The sequence below is a fragment of the Periplaneta americana genome, chromosome 10 (assembly GCF_040183065.1).
Source record: "Periplaneta americana isolate PAMFEO1 chromosome 10, P.americana_PAMFEO1_priV1, whole genome shotgun sequence".
Taxonomy (NCBI): Eukaryota; Metazoa; Arthropoda; class Insecta; order Blattodea; family Blattidae; genus Periplaneta; species Periplaneta americana.
This window is the reverse complement of record NC_091126.1, coordinates 54,883,780-54,906,670: the sequence shown is the minus strand read 5'-3', so window position 1 is coordinate 54,906,670 and position 22,891 is coordinate 54,883,780. Positions and strand designations below refer to the sequence as shown.

Sequence of the window (22,891 nt, the reverse complement as noted above, 5' to 3'; positions counted from 1 at the left end):
GGGAAAACAACATATGGAACACATTATTCAGAAAGTGAACAATATCAAGAAATTATATGTATTTCCAATAAATCGTGGGGAACAGAGCACAACGTCCTATTCAATTTCTTATACCCATTAATGCTAGCCAGATTGGAATATGGATCCCTACTAGAAAGTGACTCTTACACATATTCCAATACCTGGAAAAAACAACTATTCTACAATCTCCTTAAAAAAAATTTTCAGCATCAATGGCAACCCGGCACATATCAAGATGGGAAATACATTTCCCTTCTTTAGCAAAAGATATCGCGAATTTCGACTGGCAACCAAATTCATAACTAGACTTTTCTCACATACTTCTACCCCATTATTTCTTAAACTCAAACTTTTGTCAGAACTGCCACATTCACAACATGCGAACATTATCACTCAAAATATTCTTCTTTTAAACAATTTTTTTCTGCTTTCTTAACACATCCCAATCTCTACAAAACTCCCAACTTCCCTGCTACCTTATAGATTATCAAGAAATTGAAGAAGCAATAGTTGATACATCTTTTACCCCACAAGTGAAAAACTGCATCTCCCAAGAATGGGAGGAATATCTTCACACCTATTCTCAAGGTTCTGCGCCAAAGCATATTTATTTCATAGATGGTTGTAAGAAGCAAGATCTTGTTGGAGCAGCCTTCTATAATCAATTCGAGTAATAACTTCCTCAAGGGAATTCGACTTCAATATTCAATGCAGAGATTCTAGCCATATATAATGCTTTGAAGGACATTAAAAAATTTAAATATTCACATACGATCATATGCATGGACCGTAAAAGCACTCTACTTGCATTACAAAAATCATACTGTGATAGAGTAGACGCAAGAAGAGCTTGCCACGGAAAGCTGTGCAAACTTTCAGAAACGTTCGGGTACACTCGACCTTGCTTCGATTCGATTGGCCAACTGTCGACAGTTCTCAGTCGTCTGCTGGCTTGATGTTTTGAGTGAGATTTATCACAGCGCATGTAACGAAACCTAAACCTAGTTGCAGAATAACTAATAACATAACATTGTTGAAAATACAGAAGCACTTTTTTTTATATATAAAATCACTGAATGAAATGACAAAGATGTTATAGTATGTACTCCCTATGTTACAAGTGGAGCCTGTTTCGTTTTTCATAAATTTATAAACGTTATAAACAATTCCCTAGTTTGACTGTGTAACATTTTATTAGCACTTCCTAATTTAGAGCCAAACGGGAGCATTGTTAGGTACATAGAATGTTATACAGAACTCTGTTATTTAACAAATACACTTTGAACTACATAAAACTCCTGATATCAGGGATAAAATGCAGAGTATGTAACGCATAAGCTGGCTTCTACCTGGTCTGCACAATACACTCCACGATGCGAACAGCTCAAGACCGCGCTTTCGAATGTGCCCTGTAATCAGCATTAGGTGATTCATAGCATCCCTGTAACGAGCATGGCGGCACGAGGACCGAATATCGTTCTGTGCGCATCAGTCGAATGGGCAAGCTTTCTTTGCGCTTCCTCTACCACATAATATATATATATATATATATATATATCATCCTCTTAAAATATCTTATAAATATGGAGGGCGGGGCGGGGAGTAGGAATATAAATAAGGAACACTGTGTAATATTCTGAACATCATATATTATAAAATCATTTTCTCAATTCAATTAATTTACAGTGCTGCAAAATTGTTTTTTGAGAATGGTTTCCATTCATTTTATGTTATTTTGAAAAGCAGCAAGACAGACAGATAGACCCTGAGGAGAAATAATAAAACAACAATTATTACTAGACTTATGCACAAGTTACTCTATTGGTTCAATATTAATTTAACTTTTGACTGGTCCAATGTTTGGCATCAAACATTGCTTTGCCTTATAAGTAAAAACAAAATTAAATAAATAAAAATTCTGTATTATACTACACACGAAATGGAGTTAAGAAAAATGACACCATTCTTAATGTTTAATTTACAAACACATCAGAAAAAAATTTCCGTGTGCAGAAACGAAAGGATTTACATTCATGTTTTAAACTGGCTCTTGTGTTGTTACAGAAGCAATAACAATGCCCGTTGATGTAAAGAATCAAGCAACATCAATGTACATGAAATGTTTTGTCTTAATTAAAGTACCAGTGCACTGTCTCAATCATAGTGCTATGGAACAAAGAGTTTTTAGCGAGGCATATCTTGTTAACGAAATAAGGAATAAAAACTCTATTTTGCATTAAATATAGGAATTATTGAGGCCTCTGGCAACATCTGTCTTTTCAAACAATCATAATGAGTAGACATAGTAAGTCATTTAGCATAAATTTATTTTTCTTAAAACCATTAATAAAAAAATTAACCACACTACTTCAGTCTTATTTTTCCTCTCAGAACCAAAGTCATCTATAAATGTGGCAGAAGTAAAGATCCGCAGGCTGATCATTAGCTTCTTTCTTTGCAGATCCAAATACATTTCAACAGACTGGCAGAGTTGTCTTCCACTACTTCCTGCCTAACAATTATCACATTAATAAATATAAATCATAATTTTTTACAATCAAGTTTAGGAACAATATAAATGCCTCTTGCATATGGAAGTGTGCCAAGATACCAGACAGATCTGTTCATCTCTCGCTGTGAATTATGCATATATTGCAAATTCTCATAGTTTCAATATAGATAAATAAAACCGCTGCAATTTTTAATCAGCGTGCGTTGAAAATACAGAGACAATGATGAGAATGAAACTGCACCATATTACAAAATATAAGTGATACGTTAATGCAGCAACCTATTGCAACTTTATCACAAAACATATCTTTTACATTAAAAAAGATAATGTAATGTGAAATGTTAGAAATGGAAAACTGTAATTCATTACAGAATAAAATAGTGTACTAAGAAAGCAATCTTATGTGAAATTCCCTGAAACAAACGTTTAAAATCTATACATAAAAATGTATTTAGAAATATAAAATGCAATATACTATTGGTGAAACAAACTGATGAAAAATTCGCGATTATGATGATGGTGATAGTAATAATAATAATAATAATAATAATAATAATAATAATAATAATCATAAAAAGATAAATAATTTAATAGAGCACAAAATCACAAATAAACGCACATATAACGAAGTTTCTACACAGCCCAGATCACATATAGATTGCTCATTCCTATGTTAAAATCGGTTGCACTTTGAAGAGAACAACCACCAGGATCGCCACCTGTCCACCGTAAACGAACACGAGATGGCAGTACAGTCGGTAATGCAATTCAAATGGGAGTTATGACGTGACTTCTTATGTAACAACTAGATGGCAGCATAGTAAACCTGACAAAAGTTGTTACCGTCAAAGCCTATAACGCAGAGCAATCTGGGTATATATGATCTAGGTACACAGCTATTTCATGCACATATTGCTTTTATCCCACTATTACTGTATGACAGATACCCAAAACACAGGTAAATCGTAAGTAACCAATAACAACCCAAAAAGCTGTATTAAATTGTTGGGTAATTATGTAATTTCATCGCAACATGATCTTCACAATATATCTAATATGGGTTATGAAAATGAGCATTATAATGTAAAGTTGGCCTCCAATAATACATGCTTCATAAAATAAATCTATTCCAAATTTAAGCTAACAGTAAACTTTCACCTGCAGATTCCTTTTAATTTGGTATATGCATTTAGTAAATATTTCATTACGTTAATAATTAGAAATTAAATAATTGTCTTAAAGGCATTCTAGCATCTTGGTCATTCTACTGAAAAGTTTATTAGTTACAGAAATAATCTCTTTCCTAATATTCATGGTAGTTATAACTTGTCCCATTACTTGATTGTAACTTAAAACTTTTGTTCGATTCGGAAGGTCTTCTTTCAGAGTACTGGTACCATTGCAAAAAGGATTTGTAATCCAAATCTACTGCATGGTCAAGTTTACTGTGCTTAGCATTTAACAATATTTCATTGAGCAAGTCTTCTAAGCCATAGTTATTCTTCGTAAAAGAGATACACAGGGAATGAAGAGAACAGTGTTTTAATTAACAAGTGTTGTTTAATATTTTATTGGAAATAATCAAAAACATGTGTCAGTACCACTCAATAATTACGATGAGAAACTACAATTTTAGTCTATTCTTTGTATTTAATCATATGAACAGTTACTTCAGAGCATTACTATTTCTGATTGTAACACTCATTTACGTCACGTATTTAGTTGTTGCGCAATGGGTCGAAGTAAAGTGACATTTATTTTCTCAGGGACATAAAATAACAATTTAGTTGATAAGTAATCATGATATCATCATAATGATGTAAAAACATTTGTGCTGAATTATAAAGTAAAATTCAATCCCATGTTCCTTTAAAATATAGTATAAAATGTTTTAATTTTAGACAAAATTTCACGAAAATTCTTTCCTTGCTTGAAGTGCATGTGAAAAATATTAAATCTATGTACTTATAAACCATTATTTAAAACAGTGTTAAATAGTTCATTGTCTCCTTCCACCCCTTCCTTACTGTAGTCAATTCCATTTAGTAACTTATGTCTGAAATGCAATGGAAGAATTTAGTTTGTAAATAATAAAACCACAAAATAAATTGGCACAATTATATCAGTAGTATAAATTAAAATAGCTAATATTAACAGCTTATTCCTTGCTTTTTTTACGAAATAAATTTGAATTTATATTTGAAGTATAAAATACGTATTATACAGCATTAATATGAAAATCCGAAGAAAAAAAATTAAACATAACTTCCATGATGAATTCACCAACACCAACTTACTGGCCAGTCATACAATAGGGGCCATCCCAAATGATTTGACTGTTTTCGTTTCTCTTCATTTGAATTATAATTCAGTAGGGCTCAATCGCAAACTCATGGCACAAACCTGCACGAGCTTCTTTCTGAGGCTTCCACTGCGCAAAGTGGGATGTTCTATGTGTGCAGCTGTTTCCAAGGGACTGCTTACTCATCGAGAGTATTGTTCAAATACCTCTCCAGCAAGACTTTTGGGAGAGTCCATGTAAGTGGATGCCAATTCGTCTTTCACACAGGTGCCATGAGTTTACGATCGAGCTCTGCCTATTAAATAGCCTATTACTGCTTCCTTCTGCTGAGTTCCACTTAATTCATTGATTACAGATTTACAGACACACTTATGGTAACACATGTACACCAGTGGTGGTGGTGGTGGTGGTGGTGGTGATGGTGGTGGTGGTGATGGTGGTGGTGTTGTTGGTGGTGGTGGTCATGGTCGTGACAGTAGCAGTAGTAGTAGTAGTAGTAGTAAAAATAATAATGGTGTGATCTTTTGCATTTAAATTATTTACTTCAATGAGTGGGTTCTTTAATTATTATGAACTAGCTCTGGAAAAAAATGTCACAATGTAGAGTGACTGGGCTAAAGGTATACATAAATAACAGCATAAAATGCGGGAATTACACATTATAATTTTGTAATGTAAAGGCGCAATCGATAGAAAATTTCTCCGCGTTGTTCTGTCACATTTCCAAGGTCACTGTTGCGTTAACTGCCATGCAAGCACAGAAACAGAATGAGAAAAAGTTATGCATCAATAGTTTCCTTGTCAGTCAAAATGCGGACGTCACTCCATAAAGTGCAGTGCGTGCTCTGATTTGCAGAATTTACAATCAGTTACACAAGTTAAGCAGTGTGCATGAAGGGAATGGAATGTGGATCCTCCCACATGCAAGTCTATTTATGAGTGGGATAGAACTCTACGAGAAGCTGGAGGCTCGATATCAAAAACAGGGAACATCCTAAAATACACATGGCTGAAGAGACTGTGGATCAGGTGCGTCAGTCATTCACTAAAAGTCAATTTATATAGGTTAGTAGGGAATTTAAAGTTACTCATTCGACAATTCATTACATTCTTCACAAGCACCTCTTTCGCATGCTTACAAACTGCAACTCTCATTTTAAACCAGATTAAAATAATCCGTGGCGCTACAGCCCGTGAAGGGCCTAGACTGACCAGCCAGCTGCTGGCCTCATGCCCACATACCGAAGCAGAGATGGACGATCATCCAACCAGAATGGAGGTATCGTGTGGTTAGCACAATGATCCCCCCAGCCGTTATAGCTGGTATTCACAACCGGATTTCGCTCCCCAAGTGCATCACGATGCTGGGTGGGCACCAGTCCCATACACTGGCCGAAATTTCATGAGAAAATTTCTTTCCCCATGAGGAATCGAACCAGCGCGCATTCCGTAACGCGAGTCCTAGGCAGGATGCCTTATACCGCGACGCCACGGTGCGGGACTTTAAATCAGATTATTGACACAAAAAGAGTTCACTTGGGTGCTGAGAGGATTCATCATATCAATGTATTTTTTTTTTATTTTAGTAGGTTATTTTATGATGCTTTATCAACATCTTAGGTTATTTAGTGTCTGAATGAGATGAAGATGATAATGCTGGTGAAATGAGTCCGGGGTCGTCATCCTCCAAGATTTCAGTGATAGTGGCGTCTTTCAGTTCCTTGATAAAACTGAAAATAGTGTTTGATTTCAAAGCTTGATCAACCTGGGTTTGGAATTTCAAGGCACTTCACAAGATTGTTAGTCTTTGAACAGCGACCAATTTTCGTATCAAGGGGCATACAATTCTCGCATTTTACCCTGTTAGTTATGTATACCTTTAACCCAGTTAGCCTGTAGTGTTGGCTTGTATACAGTATGAACAACATTTTTTTTTTCTGATTTCCTGTTGAATCCCTCGATGTTTACTCCATAAGTGAGAGAAATATTTAAACTATTTGCAATAAATAGAGATTATTTTCTCCTGAATATTAACTATTAACAGAGATAAATTGTAGATTTAACAGAGTGATTTTACGCAGAGAGTGATGCAAACAATTCAATCCCGCAGTAATTTATGTTAAAGTCAATCCCAATAAACCTGAGCACATAAAAGGCAAGAAAAAAAAAACTGCTTTTAAAATATGTAAAATCTCATACCTTTATATTCCATAGGCTTTTTGCGCTGGGCATAAAATTATATCATCTTCAAGTTGAAGTACACAGTCACTGTGCAAGTAAGAGTATATTCTTCATTAACAGGGTCAATTTTGGTGTCATCCATTTGGAAGCCTGCATTTTGAAGAAAGAAGTGCATTTATGTTTTAATAGTTATCTAGTTCAGTACGTTACATGAATTAACATCAAAGTCGAATTTACATCTGTAATTTTATATAGTGATACATTTCTTACCAGATATCCCTCTTTCTTGGCAATACAACTGTTAAACTATCTTCACTTTTATACTGCAAAGTGTAAAGCATACAATATCATCACATGTGAAATAAACGATTTTTGTCCAGTTTTGTTCATGTGTATAAATTCTTCTCTGTCTTGGAGTCTTGTATAGGAATGAAACTTCTCTGTATAAAATATAAATGCTTAGCATACAGAATTAATTTCCATCCATTTCCAATTTGAAAGTAACTTTAGAAATATTTTCTGTGATCTCTGCCTTCATGGATCTTGAAAAGGAAATAATATATCCAGGCAGCAAATTTAACATTTTTAGTGTTTTTTCATGGTAGCAGCCTCGTAAATAATCTCTTTGATATGAAGATCTATCTGTATGCACACGGTCAGTGTTTAATAGACTGACATAAACAACCATGAGTGTTGGGCATCCATAAATAAAAACATGTGAGCGCACTTTACGATAGTGTAACATGGTTATAACAAAAGCTATTTTCTAAACTCCAAGGAAGACATGATATAAAAAAATGCAGTGTTATATACACAGTAATTCAAGAAGTATGATCTGCACTTCAGAAAGCAGTTCTATAGGTCTTTTGAGTAAAAAAATGTTATATGAACATGTGTCCAATTATCATTAGTTTCTCATTTGTAAAAATCCGTATGTCATACTGTAAACCAGGAATATAACTTTTTTGAGTGTTAATACAAACAATGGAGCCTGCACTAAAGGGAGTAGGGTTCCACTGTAACATGAAGTATAGGGAGAGGAGTAGGATAGATCAGGTCTGGCGACATCCGCTGTTGATGAGTAGGTATAATAACAGCATTTTGCAGTCTTACATTGGAAGATGTCCCTTTAGACCAGGTGACGTATGTAATATAAACATGATGATTCCATCACTCACTTTTCTCGTGCAATAGTAGTCACCTTGTGTACAAACTTAGGTACAAACAAGAGAACAATTACTTGCCCGTATTGTGAATGCTGCTGTGTTAATCAGCTATGACGAGCTATGAAAGGCTACATGTGCAATTCACATCTGTGCGGCCAAGTATGTTGAATTGGATAAAGTAATATTTGAAAATCTTTGAAACTGGGATATGCTTATTTTCCATTTAACACAGTATTATTTAATATCTTTCCGCGTATTTTTAATTATTTCCCTTTAATTCTGCTCACAATTACTACTGCTTTGTTAGAATTTGAACAGCTGTAGTTCCTTAAATATTGATCACTGGACCTATGTTCATATGACTATTTTGCTCAAAATTACATATAGAACTGATCCCTAAAGCTCACGTCATATCTCATGAATCACCCTGTATAAATCAATATCAAGTAGCTAGATTATCATTAATTGTTAAAGATAAATATACACATTTAATAAAGTCAAATAAGAAAGTAGGAGATTTTCTAGCTGTCTTAGAATATTCGAAGATCACTATGCTTTATAATGGAAGTTTTTGTAGTCTTAAAGACATGACTTCATTTTTGCAATTTGAACATTGTGGTTGGTTGTCACGGAATTATGAAAATCAATGATCTGAAAAAATAATTCTGAACCTCCAATATTTGAATAAATTATTATGTAAAACAAAATACAAATATGGATTACATTATCCGGAAAAAAGTATTCCTTTCAGTCTTGTGAAGAAGTGTAGGAAAGTTGAGAAATCATGTTTCACAAGTTTATATGTCACATATATAAATGCAGCCTCTCTTTACAGTAGATCTTTCAACATCTTTTCACTTCATATAGGTTGTCTGCAGAAATAAGTTTCTATTTTCTTCATGATATTTTGTTGTGAGTGGGAAATATCGGTTCAGCTTTTCAGCTTCTGTTTCTCGTCTGTAAATACTAGTTGGAAAGTGAAAATAACTAAAAAATATCATACACAATACAATTTTAAGTCATATACAAACTGGTCACATTACTTTGTCACCAATAATGCACACCCAAACTAGAAAATTTAAAAAATATCACACACTACCTTAGCTTGAGCAACTCTAGATTCAGTATTACATTCAATATTAACGTCCACATGGTATTGATGATTAAACATAAAAACTATTCACATTTTGAAAATGAGCTGAGAAAATAAATAAATTTCTCCAACAAAAATGGAGACTAATATTAGAAGTGTATAGCGTAACATACTCATTTATAATAGTGATCACAGAAAATCTCATGTATATGCATGTATCATCATAAAGCCACTTTTGGAATATCTAACGAAAAAATTCACTCTCTATCTGACTTGTCACCGAAAGCTGAAATCTTGCCATATATTTCTCTTGCTATATTTGTAAGCTTCCAGAGGCCTAAAGAGATTGATTGCAAAAGAGGCTTATCCGGTGCGATTCCATTATTGATTATATTTTCTTGAAAACATGTTGATTCCAATCTACTCATTCTTGCAACTCGTACTGGAAGATCTGTAAAGATATCTACTATGGAAGTGTAAATCCAATGAGAAGTGTGAGGTATGAAAGAGATATAATAAATTTATGAATTTCATTAGGTAACAATCATCGGTATGTTCACTGCAAGTGATGACTGAAAAGAAAATTACATGTATAAATAACTTCTGTAAAAAATGTTATACTGATTATAAATCATAGTTGCCTTTCCATATTGAAGAACATTAATTATTTCGAGAGTGAAGAAAATATAAGGCATAGATAATTGCTTCGAAAACCTTCTTCAAAGCAATATTAAATAAAAATACACATGGCAGTATCTTATATTTCACAACAACTCAAATTATAAAATTTAAGTGCATAGCAATTATTTGGATATTTCAATATCGTCATCACACGAAAAGAGTAAAACAAAATTTATTCTTAAGGTTCTTGATATCCTTTCACTCTCTTCCATAATTACAAAATATTTTTTTCTCTGCTCTACACTGCCTTCCTTGTGAATATTCTCATGTTGTCAAAGAGTTCATATGTATATTAGCCAAAATATAACGAAAATATAAAAGCACCCATAATAGTAGAAATATTTTGTCATCTTCTCCTTTTGAAATTGTAGCCTACGTCTTCATCCAGGCAGCAATTTTGTAACAACAGACAGGTATGATTAAACCAATCTAACACTGATCCACCAACCGCAACATATAATTTTTAGACCTTTATATACATACGACAAATACTTCGGAAGGATGATCATGTAATGAAATCAACTCTAATACTGATGTTATAGATAATACTCACTTTGTACTGAATATTATTTCTTTAACTTACGCAACATGGAATCAGATCCAAGCCACTGGATCTGCAGCTTCTCTGGATTATAAAATGTATTACGAGTGAAGAAGGTCTGTGTATAATCATAACTTAGTCTTTGTTATGAATGATATGCAGATTATGTATACAGTGAACTTTTAAACAGAATTATAAAATAAAGCTGGAGTAGAATTCTATAGCTCTGATCTTCTTTAGTTTACTACATCACTTCCCTTTACTCCGAGTGTTAGCTTATATTGCAATGCTCATTTTCGTGGCTGCTGTGTTGTGGGTATGGTGACATACACATTTTTCTTCCAATATTTATATTCAAGTGAAAAATCAGTTTTGTCGTGTTGACAAAAGGCAGAGTAAAGTAAGAAAATAATGGTTGAAGGATTCTTTAGATCAGACATATTCATAGTACAATATCATGAGGCTTTAAAGTGTGTTCTTTAAACCAAGATTTCCGATAGCATTAACACAAGCAGGACCAGTCTTGTTAGAAGTACATTTTGAGAGTGACCATGATGACATTCTCTCCAAAATTTCCAACATCTTCACAATAATGCGTCATTCCATCGACATTTCTTTTTACATCCTGGGCAAGATGAGTAAAATATTTAAGAACTGGCAAAAGAAAAAATTGCGAAAGTAAGTAAATTCCTTCACTTTTCCATTTCCTCTCAGCAATGTACACCCCATTTTCGAATTTTTTAATGTTACAGGAACAAACACAAAACACTGACAATTGCTGGCGAGTGGCACCATTCCAGACACACCAAGCTCGCCAAAGCCATGGCCACTCGATGCACAAATTTTGGATCCCATCTGCATGCCATAGAACTATGCAACTGATAGGTTACCTGTACTGGTTTACTTCTGGGATTCCTTTCAAAAAGACATCAAGCAATAAATACACTGCATAGAGATATCACAAGATTGATTGTTGGCGTTAGAGGTTAAGTTGATTTAGACTGGGAAAGGATCCAAAGAAATTGTGTATCTCAAGTGACCTTCACCTTGGTGCACCTTGAAACAGTTTATAACATACTTCTACAAATAAATTATTATTGTTTAATTAGCTTTCCTCTCTGGCATCCATTACATCACGACACATTTCATTTAAGTAATTCATAATTATAATTATTACTATATTATTTTCTTTGTACTTGTCGAAATACACTGTAATTCAAGATTGGAATCTAGTATGATTGACCGAGAATGCCACCCGGATTTGTATAGTAAATGCTTTCGAATCATCAAATTCAGTCAATAGTTTGAACTGCTTGCAGTGCCCTTGGCAAGTAAATTTCAAATAAATATCTCCAAAGAAGCAATTGCATTACCAACAGAAAGGTCTTTGCTCATTAATGCAGGCAGAACAAACTCTAAACGAAGAGATGATACGAATTACAGAATTCATGGTTGGGGTTGAAAAATATAAGTTTAACCAATTGATACAAAACCTTTAGGGCTGGACAAATGCACTGTTATTTCATGTAAGAACTGCAGAATAAAGAAATGTAATTTCTAATTTCACGTCCATAGCTGGGGTTTGACAGCTGATGCAATTGAATTTGTGATGTACATCAAGCTTTATCAGCTGTGTCTTCAGCAGTTATATTTCTGCTGCATGTAATGCCTCATTGTTATTACACCAAGTTCATTTTATAAAATTTCATTTCTTTTGCATTGTTTCTCAATAGATAAATTCCTCGTCCTTCTCCTGTATAAATGCAATTCATTTCATTTCCAAAAAGTTCTGGTATGAATTAAAATAATGCTTAAAACATAATACAAAATATTACTTCCCGTAGTTTATTATAGCGTGAAAAAATCTTAAACAAATATTGAACATTTTTCTTAATTCCTTAAAAAATTCATGCCATTAATTTACTGCTATTCTTTAATGAAACACAAAGTATTTACACTAACTACAGTAGTAATACCAGTAGAAGCATCCACTACAGCAGTAATTAATAAAACTTAATTGTTGGAAAACGTCTTCCGTAAGTTTGAACAAAAAATAATTTATTTCATTTATTCTGCTCAAATGTACCTAAAAGTATCATATAAAATATGATTCAGGCCTTAAAAAGTCAGTATTTGTTATGAAATTCGTTTCAGATATACAACAAATGTTACTACTTCTCGCACATGCACTTAAAAAATAATAAAAAAAAACTTACATAACAAAATAATAATAAAAAAACTTACATAACTTAAAAACTAAACAAAATAATTGTTCAGTAATCCCTAAATGGCCCCATCCAGAACAAGCAATTAAAAAAAAAAAAAACTTACTCCTCAAAAACAACATGTTACCGCACACTCTCCTACATACATTCTATATTTAGTAAATGAGACATAATTGGTAGATGCCACATATATTTTCTGGAATATTATATGACAGCACTACACAAGTTACCTTTAAAATGTATAAACATGTGTAATTTAATATCGTAATAATCATTAGAGATGTCATAATTGCTTTTGTCTTCACAGAAAATAGATATTCTTAGATTTCAATCTCAATATGAAATAAATTTAAGATATTTTTTTCGATTTCATAAGGCACCTTTCAGTACACAGATATCAATATTATATATGAATAAAATATATTTATGTTTCAAGTATCAGAGAAAAGAAGAAGCAAATAACATTCTGGTTATTACTTTTTGGAAGAAGGTAAGTTGTGCCCTTAGGGAAATTTGATTCATTATGACAGTTTAGTACTACATTAACCTTCTGCATACCAATCTCCAAAGAACACCTAGGATACCAAGCACGACACATGTGTACCACAGAAGAAATAATTAATACCATGTAAGTTTAATGTTAGGAAATAAGTGAATACATGTTTACAACTGTACATAATGAAAACTTAGGACTGTTTTTGTAATGAAGGTCATTTTAGTAGTATTAAGAGAGAGAAAAAAAAATTCATTTTATTTCTACCTGTAGATCATTCTTTTTTTTTTTTTTTACAAAACTGTGTCCACCTCTGTGGAGTACGGTAATGGTTAACATGCTTGACCATGAAACAAGCGGGCCTGGGTTCAAATTCTGGTTGGGACAGGTTACCTGGTTGAGGTTTTTCCGAGGTTTACTTTCAACCCATTAAGAGCAAATGCTAGGTAATTTTCGGCAGTGGATCCTGGACTCATATCACTGGCATTAACACCTTCATCTCATTAAAATGCTAGATAATCACAACAGTTGATAAAGTATCGTAAAATAGCCAATTAAAAAAACTGTGCAGACTTTTGCTGACTTACAAGGAAAACACCTGGGTTTGAACACGTAAAACCGTGCCAAGATTGTCACGGGTCCTTCATTTGTCTCTGGATCCTATGGTAACATTCATTCTTTTGTAAAATGCTGCAGTGGAGCAGAATACAACAGCCACTTCGAAGTTTAAAGAGACGTTCTGCACAAAGGAGTGCTGTTGTTGTTTATAACTGCATTACAAATAGTCAGGGCATGCATGTGTTAAAAATTAATGCATGTGAGAACATTCTATAAAATGATGACGGCAATAACCATTACCGCAAAATGCACAGGTGATAAATGCAACATCAGTACACTCATTGAATGCACACTCACGAAGAACATTAGTTTTGAAAGCTAGGTCGATGATACTTTTGAACATCTGCACATGGTTGTCACTATGGTATCCAGCTGACTGCCATGTGTAACACAGGATCAGTCTATAGATCTCTAGATACGACTGTATATTACCGAATGCATTTTGAGAATGAAGTCTGTCATGTAATTTGAGCTGTGGCATCTTGAAACATAGTTTTATGTAGTCCGTGATTCTTTTGGCATATATTTTATATTGTCTGAAAATATTCACATCTAGGGGTTGAATATATTTCGTAGTTTTCAGAGAGATGAGTTTTAAATGAACTTGTTTTCCCCTGGAGGCCTCTTGAAGTATGTGTTCATCCTTGTGTCCAGCTCAGAAATCACACAAGAGTGACTTGTCTTTATCAGACAGATGTCTATTGCAAACGGACGCAAAAATGTTCTGCAAGCGTTGTTTCGTCATCCTTCTGCTCACATTGGCGTCCACCACCATCATTAGTAGGACAATTTTTCATGCCACACAGGGTCCAAATTTTCTACATGTTGGATTATTTCTTCTTCGTTCTGATTTGCATTCTTTGTTTGGAGCATAGTTATATGGTGCAACATTATTCCAAAATCAGTTTTCAAATTATCAATGAAATATACTGAAGCTTTGAAGTCCAAAAGTCCGATATTTTTGGCTGCTTCATTTGCCCAATGCTGTAAGTTCCAATAATGTTCACTAGACCATTCTACTCTAGCCTCACCAAACTTAGCCATTGTTTGTTGTTTGATGACATTTACTTATTGTGTGCGGTTTTCCCTTGACCACACTTACACCTTTTCGTTTCTATGCTACATATTTCAACACCATTTTAATATTACTTTTCGTTTTCAGTTTGGGATCTTCTTCAGTATCTTCTCATATGTGTTGTATCCTGGGCTATGATAATCGTAAAAAATATTGCCTAATGTTTTCTCATCAAATATTGTGATGACAGAAGACATTTTGCTCTTTCCGGGAGGTGAAAGTTCATATTCACTCTGGCAGCTACTTTCTCTTGTTGAATTGGAACTATCCCCACTTCATTTAATGCACAGCTTATCACTATCATAACTGCAATCTAACATTACGATACTTTCACTTCATAAGAGGTTTTCATATTTGTTCATAATGAAGAATGCAAAAAGACATGCGAATGACTCATTCTCCACATCAACACCATTTTCATTGTGCACCTTACATCATATTTTCAGTTCAACCAATCACAAAACATTAACTGGATCGATTGTTACTCGTCAAACCATCGTGTTTCGTCTCACTACATACACTGACAACAAGATGTATGATAATACCACCAGCACAACCTCGACCAGTGCAACGAACTGCGTGCAAAGCATGATGCAATGGAGTCCTCTAGTGTGTAACTGCGGAGTTTACAAACGACTGTCACCACTGAAAGCAGGGGCACGTTATATGTCCCTTAATCAGTCATTGTGATGTCATAACAGCTGTCACTGTCTTCCGGAAACCAAATGCCACTTCTCTATGTTCATCCATTGGCCTGGATAATATAATAGTAAAAAGGTGTGCTCGAAAGAGCATAAGGGTTATCTGGGGATATTTTAGATTTTGCTCTACTTGTTGAATGATTTAGTAATGTTTTTGCACACTGTTATGGTAGCATTCGCTTTGCTGGTTGCACTGGTTGCAGATACAATCTTGGTTAGGCCGGTGGAGCTGGTTTATGGTGAAATCCATGAAAGGCAAATCGGTTGAGATGCGTTTGGTCCAATTTCAGATGATCATTGTACTGGTGCTGTAGAATTCGGGTTCAATTTTTTCTTGTTTCCTGCGACTTGTCCCCATTACTGTGTTGTAAGGTCTGGTAGATGGTAGCAGTAACTTCATTCTTATATCCTCAATTAAGAATGTTTCCTGGGCTAGCAGGTGGACCAGTCTAGATGGGACTGTTTTTCCTGTTTGTAGGGCTTTCTTTAGGAATCATGCTTTCAAATTATTTTATCTTTCTACGTAGCTGCTTGTGAGATTGGACCAGATAATTTCTATTCCGTATGTTGTTAATGGTGCTATGGCGGCTATGAAGAGTGTCACTGCTATATGTACTGTATGTTTTTTTATTCTTCATGGCTTTAATAACAGAGTTCGTCTTTCTTGAAAGTGGGATGTGTAAGATATTAAGGTTGGTTGCAATGTAACATCTAGATATTTGAATTTATTTACTATTTCCAAGGGTGCATCTTTTAACATTAGGGAATCGTTTGCAGATGTCTTGCCACCTTTCCTGAAATCAATTTGGACTGTTCTCCTCTGCCCACTTTCTAGGTCATTTAAAGTTCTCTGAAGCTCATCCCTATAACGTGATCCAAGGGCCATGTCATTGGCATACATTTTTAAACCGATCAATAGCTTAGTTTTCTATTGCACGAATATTCATTTACTATCTTGTCCATTATGTCAACAGAGTCTCTGGTCCTATTGTAATGGAACATTACATCTGGTTTGTAGTTTTCATTTTCAGTTCCACAGCAATCATGATGATGTTCAGAGTTTAAAAAAGCATTCCGACACTATTTTTTTTTGAACTTAAGATTCTAATGTGAGATTTACTTCGAAGGCAAACATACGAAAATTCCCTTTCGCATAACAAGGATTTCTTGCTTGTTTTTCCTAAGTGTTCCAGTCAAAATAAATCCATGATTCAAGAGTTTCTCTGCCAGTGGTATGATAGTAATTGTTAGTAGTGATACCATATCCTCTTTCTAATGAGATGAAATCCAATACAACTGTAGCGTCTTTATTTTTTCAGTATTTCTCCACCTTTTCCTGTGTACAACTGCAAATTCATGGCATATGAAGTTACAACATCACAGAGACCTAGACTTTCATACCATACTTAGTTGGTTTTGATTTCATATACATCCTAAAAGAGCAGTTTCTTTGGAACACTACCAGTTGCTCATCTGTCAAATGAGTACTTGGAAGGTAATGCTTTTGGCACTGTTGAACAAGAAATGAAAATATTTCTCTAAAGCATAAAACTTATCCATTTTCCTGTGTTCTTCTCAGGTGGTCATATAATCAAATCTGATGAAAGAAAGTAACTGAGAAAATCTTCTTCTGGAAAATGAGGCGGAATTTTTTTTTTTGGTACATAGTGTGTGTTGTCCATAATACAGGAACAGATTCTCGTTTTGCTTTCAATGCATCCATTGTTCTAAGAAGTCCTATGAAAGCATACATTTCTGTTACATTAGTTATCAATTATGTATATCAGAAGGATGAGCTAAATTATATTAATCACACATTTTCCTAGTCTTCTGATTTATACAGTCAACTTTTTTTTACAGTTTCAGAATCTACAAATAACAGAAAAGCCTCACTAAATAGAGTCACATTGTATGACAACTGGATATAAAAAAACAATCTTGCCTTTGATGTCGATCAGGTTTCTTGTACATTGCTTGCCATATTGCACCAATTTTTTGCTGTTGTAGACTGGCCTATTTACCATATCATCTTCGCAAAGTTTATCTACACTACTCCCTTCAGCAACATCAGGACTTCAGAAATTTATCCAAGATTATCTTTCAGTTCAGAAGCCTCTGCACCATGGCTGTTCTCTTGACTCCTTTCCTTATACAATGTTAAAAAACTTCTTGTGAGTCCCCTTCTCTTTCTAAATTGTAAATTCTGTACTCTTCATTCTTTTAGACTTAATTACTTGAAAATAAACTACACAACAGCACACAGGACTGATGCAATAATATTAAAATGTGCCACTAACAAGAAACAGTTACAATGATGCAGCATTATTGAAAATTTAGTGATATATTACAGTTATACCAACTCAAACGAATGTATAGGTGATTCATAATAATTAAAATTGATGACCTGGAGTAACAAGTGGTGTACAGCCGCACCTCATTATATTGTGCAGTCAGCCTACATAATTTAACTTAAAATTATTATATTTTCTTGCATGTTAGGATCAAATAGAGAATTTCAAACAATGTAAAAAAACTCTTAAACTTACACAATATAAAAAACACATTTCATATAAGAAATAGTGTGATTAGGGTACACACGTACACTGCCTGGTATGCAAAGGGTAAAATAAATAAAATATAATTTTACTAAATATCTTCATTCTCATCACCTCAAGCAGCGTATGAATAATTATAATATGGAAAATTGCTTTATTCAGAGATTATCAAACAATTCATTTGTCTCAATTTTTGTAATGAAATAGTAACAAATTATTGCCTTAATTAAAATAAAATTTGTGGATATTACACCATGTGTTGGACTTAGTTGTATCTCCCAATATTTCGAAATTATTTACAGGCTCCAACATCAGGGTAATATAGTACCACACATAACGGGTTGCTTACTGTTGGTTGGGTTTATTATGCCTGACTAATCCAAACAAATGGACATGACGACCCACAAACCACCTCTTTATACAGAGTGGAAGTGATATAACTGTGCAGATTGAAGGGGATAATAGAATACATTAAAATAAATAAAAAACCTATTAAGCGTTTTGTAAGTCTGCATACCTTGGCAATGACGCATCGCTGGCTCACCCACAAATACACGTGCACTCAGTCTGAGTAACTGTTCCGTCCCTTTCACTGTAATATAAATGCCAGACGACCTAGTAGCAGCTATATTAATCTTTTTATTTAATTTGCAAGAAAACTCTTCGCTTTATTTAAAAATTACGAAAGGATAAACCTTTTCCTATTAGTTTCTCTATTGATAAGAGTAAAAGTCAGAACTACATGGATAGTACGTTACGTATCAAGTACAACAGTGTTAAAATATAGGGGTAAAGTTTTTTTTCTGAGAAAAGTATTCATTTGGAAATAATATGGTGCCGGTGCTGGAAATTGTGTTGTACTCTATCCAAGGAATAAGCTGTAAAAATCTGCAGAGTTATATTAATTCCACTCTGTATGGTATGGACATCTTGGCTTCTTAGTACTATATGCTATATAAAGAACCATCACCAATTTATTTATTACTAGCCAGGCTTAATTAATCCAACAGATTAAGCAATCCATCAAATCAAGTACTGTATTATATTATTACCATGACGCTGGAATTGGTAACAAGACCTGAAATGTTGAAGATTTTAAGTCCAAATCCAACATGTTAAACCGAAAAAATTATCTTCTAAACAATAAACTGTAAAATCTTAAATCTCACATCACATATTCGCAAAAAAAAAAAAAATATATAAACAAACTAAGATTTCAGCTACTATCATGATACAAAATGCACAAAAAAAAATCTTTAAATTTTGAAAAGCAATGAAATCGAAAAGTGACATCTTCCAAGTCTTATGAAGCTAATTTTATTTTTACTTTGTATATCAAAGAAGATAAAGAAGAAAATCAGATATAAATAAGAATTTCCTGCAGTGCGTGTCATGTAGAGTAATATCACAACTGTCATTTTCTAATCACGAAACCAAAAGTACAAAATTTTTAGGTGTGGTCTTTACCAAAATATAAGCATCTCAATAGATACATGAAACTCTAGATCATATATGTAACAGATTGCTCATCTCTATGTTAAAATTGGTAGCACTTTGAAGAGAACAACTGCCAGGATCACCACCCATCTGCCATAAATGAACACGAGATGGCAGTACAGTTGCTAACGCAATTAAAATTGGGAGTTATGATGTGACTCCTTATGTAACAACTCAATGGCAGCATAGTAAACATGACAAAAGTTGTTACCATCAAAGCCTATAAGGCCGAGCAATCTGGATATATATGATCTAGGATGAAACATACAGATCCTGAATGCAGTATTTGAATTCTCTGAATGGACACTGAAAAACCACCAAAACACTCGTGTGTCCTGATATAGCATAAAGCTCTAATGCATGTTTTATATAACCACTGCTACTTCTATTGTTAAATTAATAGATCGATTGACTGACCAATGAATCAACTAACCAACCACCCAACCAACCAATCAATGATTACACTAAGTTTTCAGCTTGTTCAGGGCCTTTTATGTTTGAATTTAAAATTAAACTGAAATACAAGGTACATAAACGTAAATGAAACATAACAGATAAAAACTGTTTTATTATTATTCTTCAGCAATAAAGTAATAAAACGTAGACGATTTATATTTAATGACTATAACAGACTGGCAATACACAGTTAAAATTAGTAAGTAGTTCATTTTACCATGAATAATGCAATTTACATACGGTTTCATCTGCAGAGTAATGTACAGGGTCCAGCATGATGTATAATTATCTGCATAATGTTAAATCCTATTTATTGTTTCAGAAGTGTTTTTCATTTCATTGCTTGAGCATTTTTCCTCAGAAGTGTATCTCCTATTATTGATATTGGATCTAGGGAATTTGTCTTTTCAGATATCTCTGACTTCTATTTGTTTATTTATCTCTAATTTTGCATTATCTGAAATACATTCTTATGCATTGTTGTATTTATTATTTCCAGATTTCAAGGTTTATTTGTTTCTATAGCATAATTTTTTACTTTTTCAATTTCTTCTAATTATATCCGTGAAATTACAATCTGCAGTAATTAGTTTCCAACACCCTCCTTTTGTTTAGTGGTAACAGAGTGTATTTATTTATTTATTATCTATAATAAATTTAAGCTTCACAATTATTTCAATAAATATCTTTTTATATTTTTAAGGGTGGCGACAGCTGAAATTTTGGTAATTTTCAGTCAAAAATCGCACTTTCGTTTTCATGTAAAAATGAATCAGTAATCTCTTATTTATATGTTGAGCAAGATTCAATGCTCTGCTGTGCTCGAAAGCATAAAAAGTACACAATATATAAATGGCTGCACCCTTGAACTTCAATTTAATGCGAATTTTACAAGCTGTTTTCCGACACTTTTTTTTTAGCACATTTCGTCAGGTTCGAAGTGTAAAGGTTCTTACAATTTCGATGCTAGGAACATGAAATTTTTACTGCATGTTCTATACACTGTGGTTAATAAAATAACACATGGATTTTTATGATTAAATGAATACTTTTTGAAATAAAAACTGAAATATTTATAGTGGCAATGGAAAATTTCTATTTTTAGGTATGCAGTGGTCATAACCCTCCCCCCCTTTTGTAGTAAAGATATAGGAAAACTAATGCGTGATGTTTTTCTAAATATGCCACTGGTCTTGGGAGGGGGGGGAAGTCAAACATTTTATTCAAAAATTGAATGACACATTTCATTTCGAAATATGCAAATTTTTCAGAATATTTTTGTTAACAACTCAGAAACTAATTGACTCACAGAAATGAAAATTCACCATATCATTATTTATCACACCGTAATTACGTGTACAAGAAATCAAGGCCGTAGCTTAAAAAATGTAGAGAATAAAAATTTTACCAACACCCCCCTAACTATCTGCATGTATTCACTTCTTATTCTTATGTTCTTCTGTAACTAGTTACGCATGTTACCAAACAGACAATTGAATATCAAACAATGCATCGAAAACATCTCACCTAAACAACTTCACAAACACACAGATCATGAAGCGGATTCTTATAACTGTTCTGATTCTTATCAATATTGTGATGAAAGAGATGAAGAAATTTCTTCTGGCAGTGTCTCTCGCTCATCTCGGAATTATCAGAGAGAGACTAAACGAGATATGATAAGTTGAACTCACATCAATGTCACGAAAGCACAGATAGAGAAATGGATTCTAATGAAAATCCTGGTCCCTCCCATACTAGTGGCATAAAGACTAAAAGATTAACATGTTCGTGTAATGTATTGGATACATCCTTACGTCATAGCACATATTCTGGAATGTGTGAGGAATCCGATGCTACTCAACGATGTCATGAAGGCACTGGCAGAGAAAGAGACTTTGATGGGAGTCATCATTTAACTTCTAAAATTTGTAATAGGTTCCAAAATGGTCATGAAGGCACTGAAAGAACGAAGGAACAAAGGATTCTTTTACCTCTGATCTGAGTCAACAAAGATTCACTACATCAGATTCTGACAGTTGGTCTGACACACCTGTTGTACATAAATTGTTGAGATATCTACTAGACAGAAAAACAAGAAAACAGAAGAACGCAAAATCATCCACGTCTCAGACTTCCATTATTTCGCAATGTAAAAAAGTTACCGCATGAGATAAAGTATAAGATTCTAAAAACTTCTTTAGAAAAAGTAGAGGAAGAAAACAAACGTTCTTTACAAGAAGATGCTCAAAAAATGCGATTAGTAAACTGTCGAGGCTCTGGTACCTATGATGGATGTCAACAGATTCTTTTGCAATCCTATATATCTGAAAATGTTAGTCACTGGCAGCCTATGCTTCCTAAATCTCCTTTTGATCTAGTGAGGAGGAGGTGTCATCGTAAGAATTGTCGATGCCTCAGACACAGGTGCCAAATGAAGCATAAACCTCCTTGGAGATGTGCAAGAAACACTATGCACAGTAGGCGTCAGAATCATTCAAATTCTACCTTGGAGGATGAGTTTGCTTCTACAGTTGGACAATGGAATTAATTATTATACTATTTGAATAGGGAGAAATGTATGCACAACTAGAGCGAAATTTTAGACATCCTTCTTCCTAATTCCACTCTAATCTGAATCCAAACCACAAGACACATTCAAATGAATCTATTCTGCCTTCCCTAAATAACCTATAAAGCCTGCCAAAGAAAATTATATTAGCAATTAAGTTCGACAATTGGGGAAGAGACTGTTCATATTTCATAAGCCCATA

The 22,891-nt window shown here is 33.8% G+C and overlaps 1 protein-coding gene across 15 annotated transcripts in view; it reads right to left on the bottom strand.

Moving 5' to 3' along the window:
* Positions 1-1,650: 1,650 nt before the first annotated feature.
* The window catches only part of LOC138707703 (mucin-2-like), a 153,079-nt gene continuing 131,838 nt past the window's right edge, over positions 1,651-22,891 (bottom strand). For 10 of the 15 annotated variants that reach the window (XM_069837527.1, XM_069837532.1, XM_069837530.1 and 7 more), the window contains one exon: positions 2,332-22,891. This exon is cut by the window's right edge and continues 12,496 nt beyond it. Coding sequence is in view for 5 of the 15 variants with exons in the window: in XM_069837539.1 (XP_069693640.1) it covers positions 7,072-7,166 (95 nt within the window). In the remaining 10 variants the exon portion in view is untranslated. The other 5 variants (XM_069837539.1, XM_069837540.1, XM_069837541.1 and 2 more) reach the window with 5 other exon arrangements.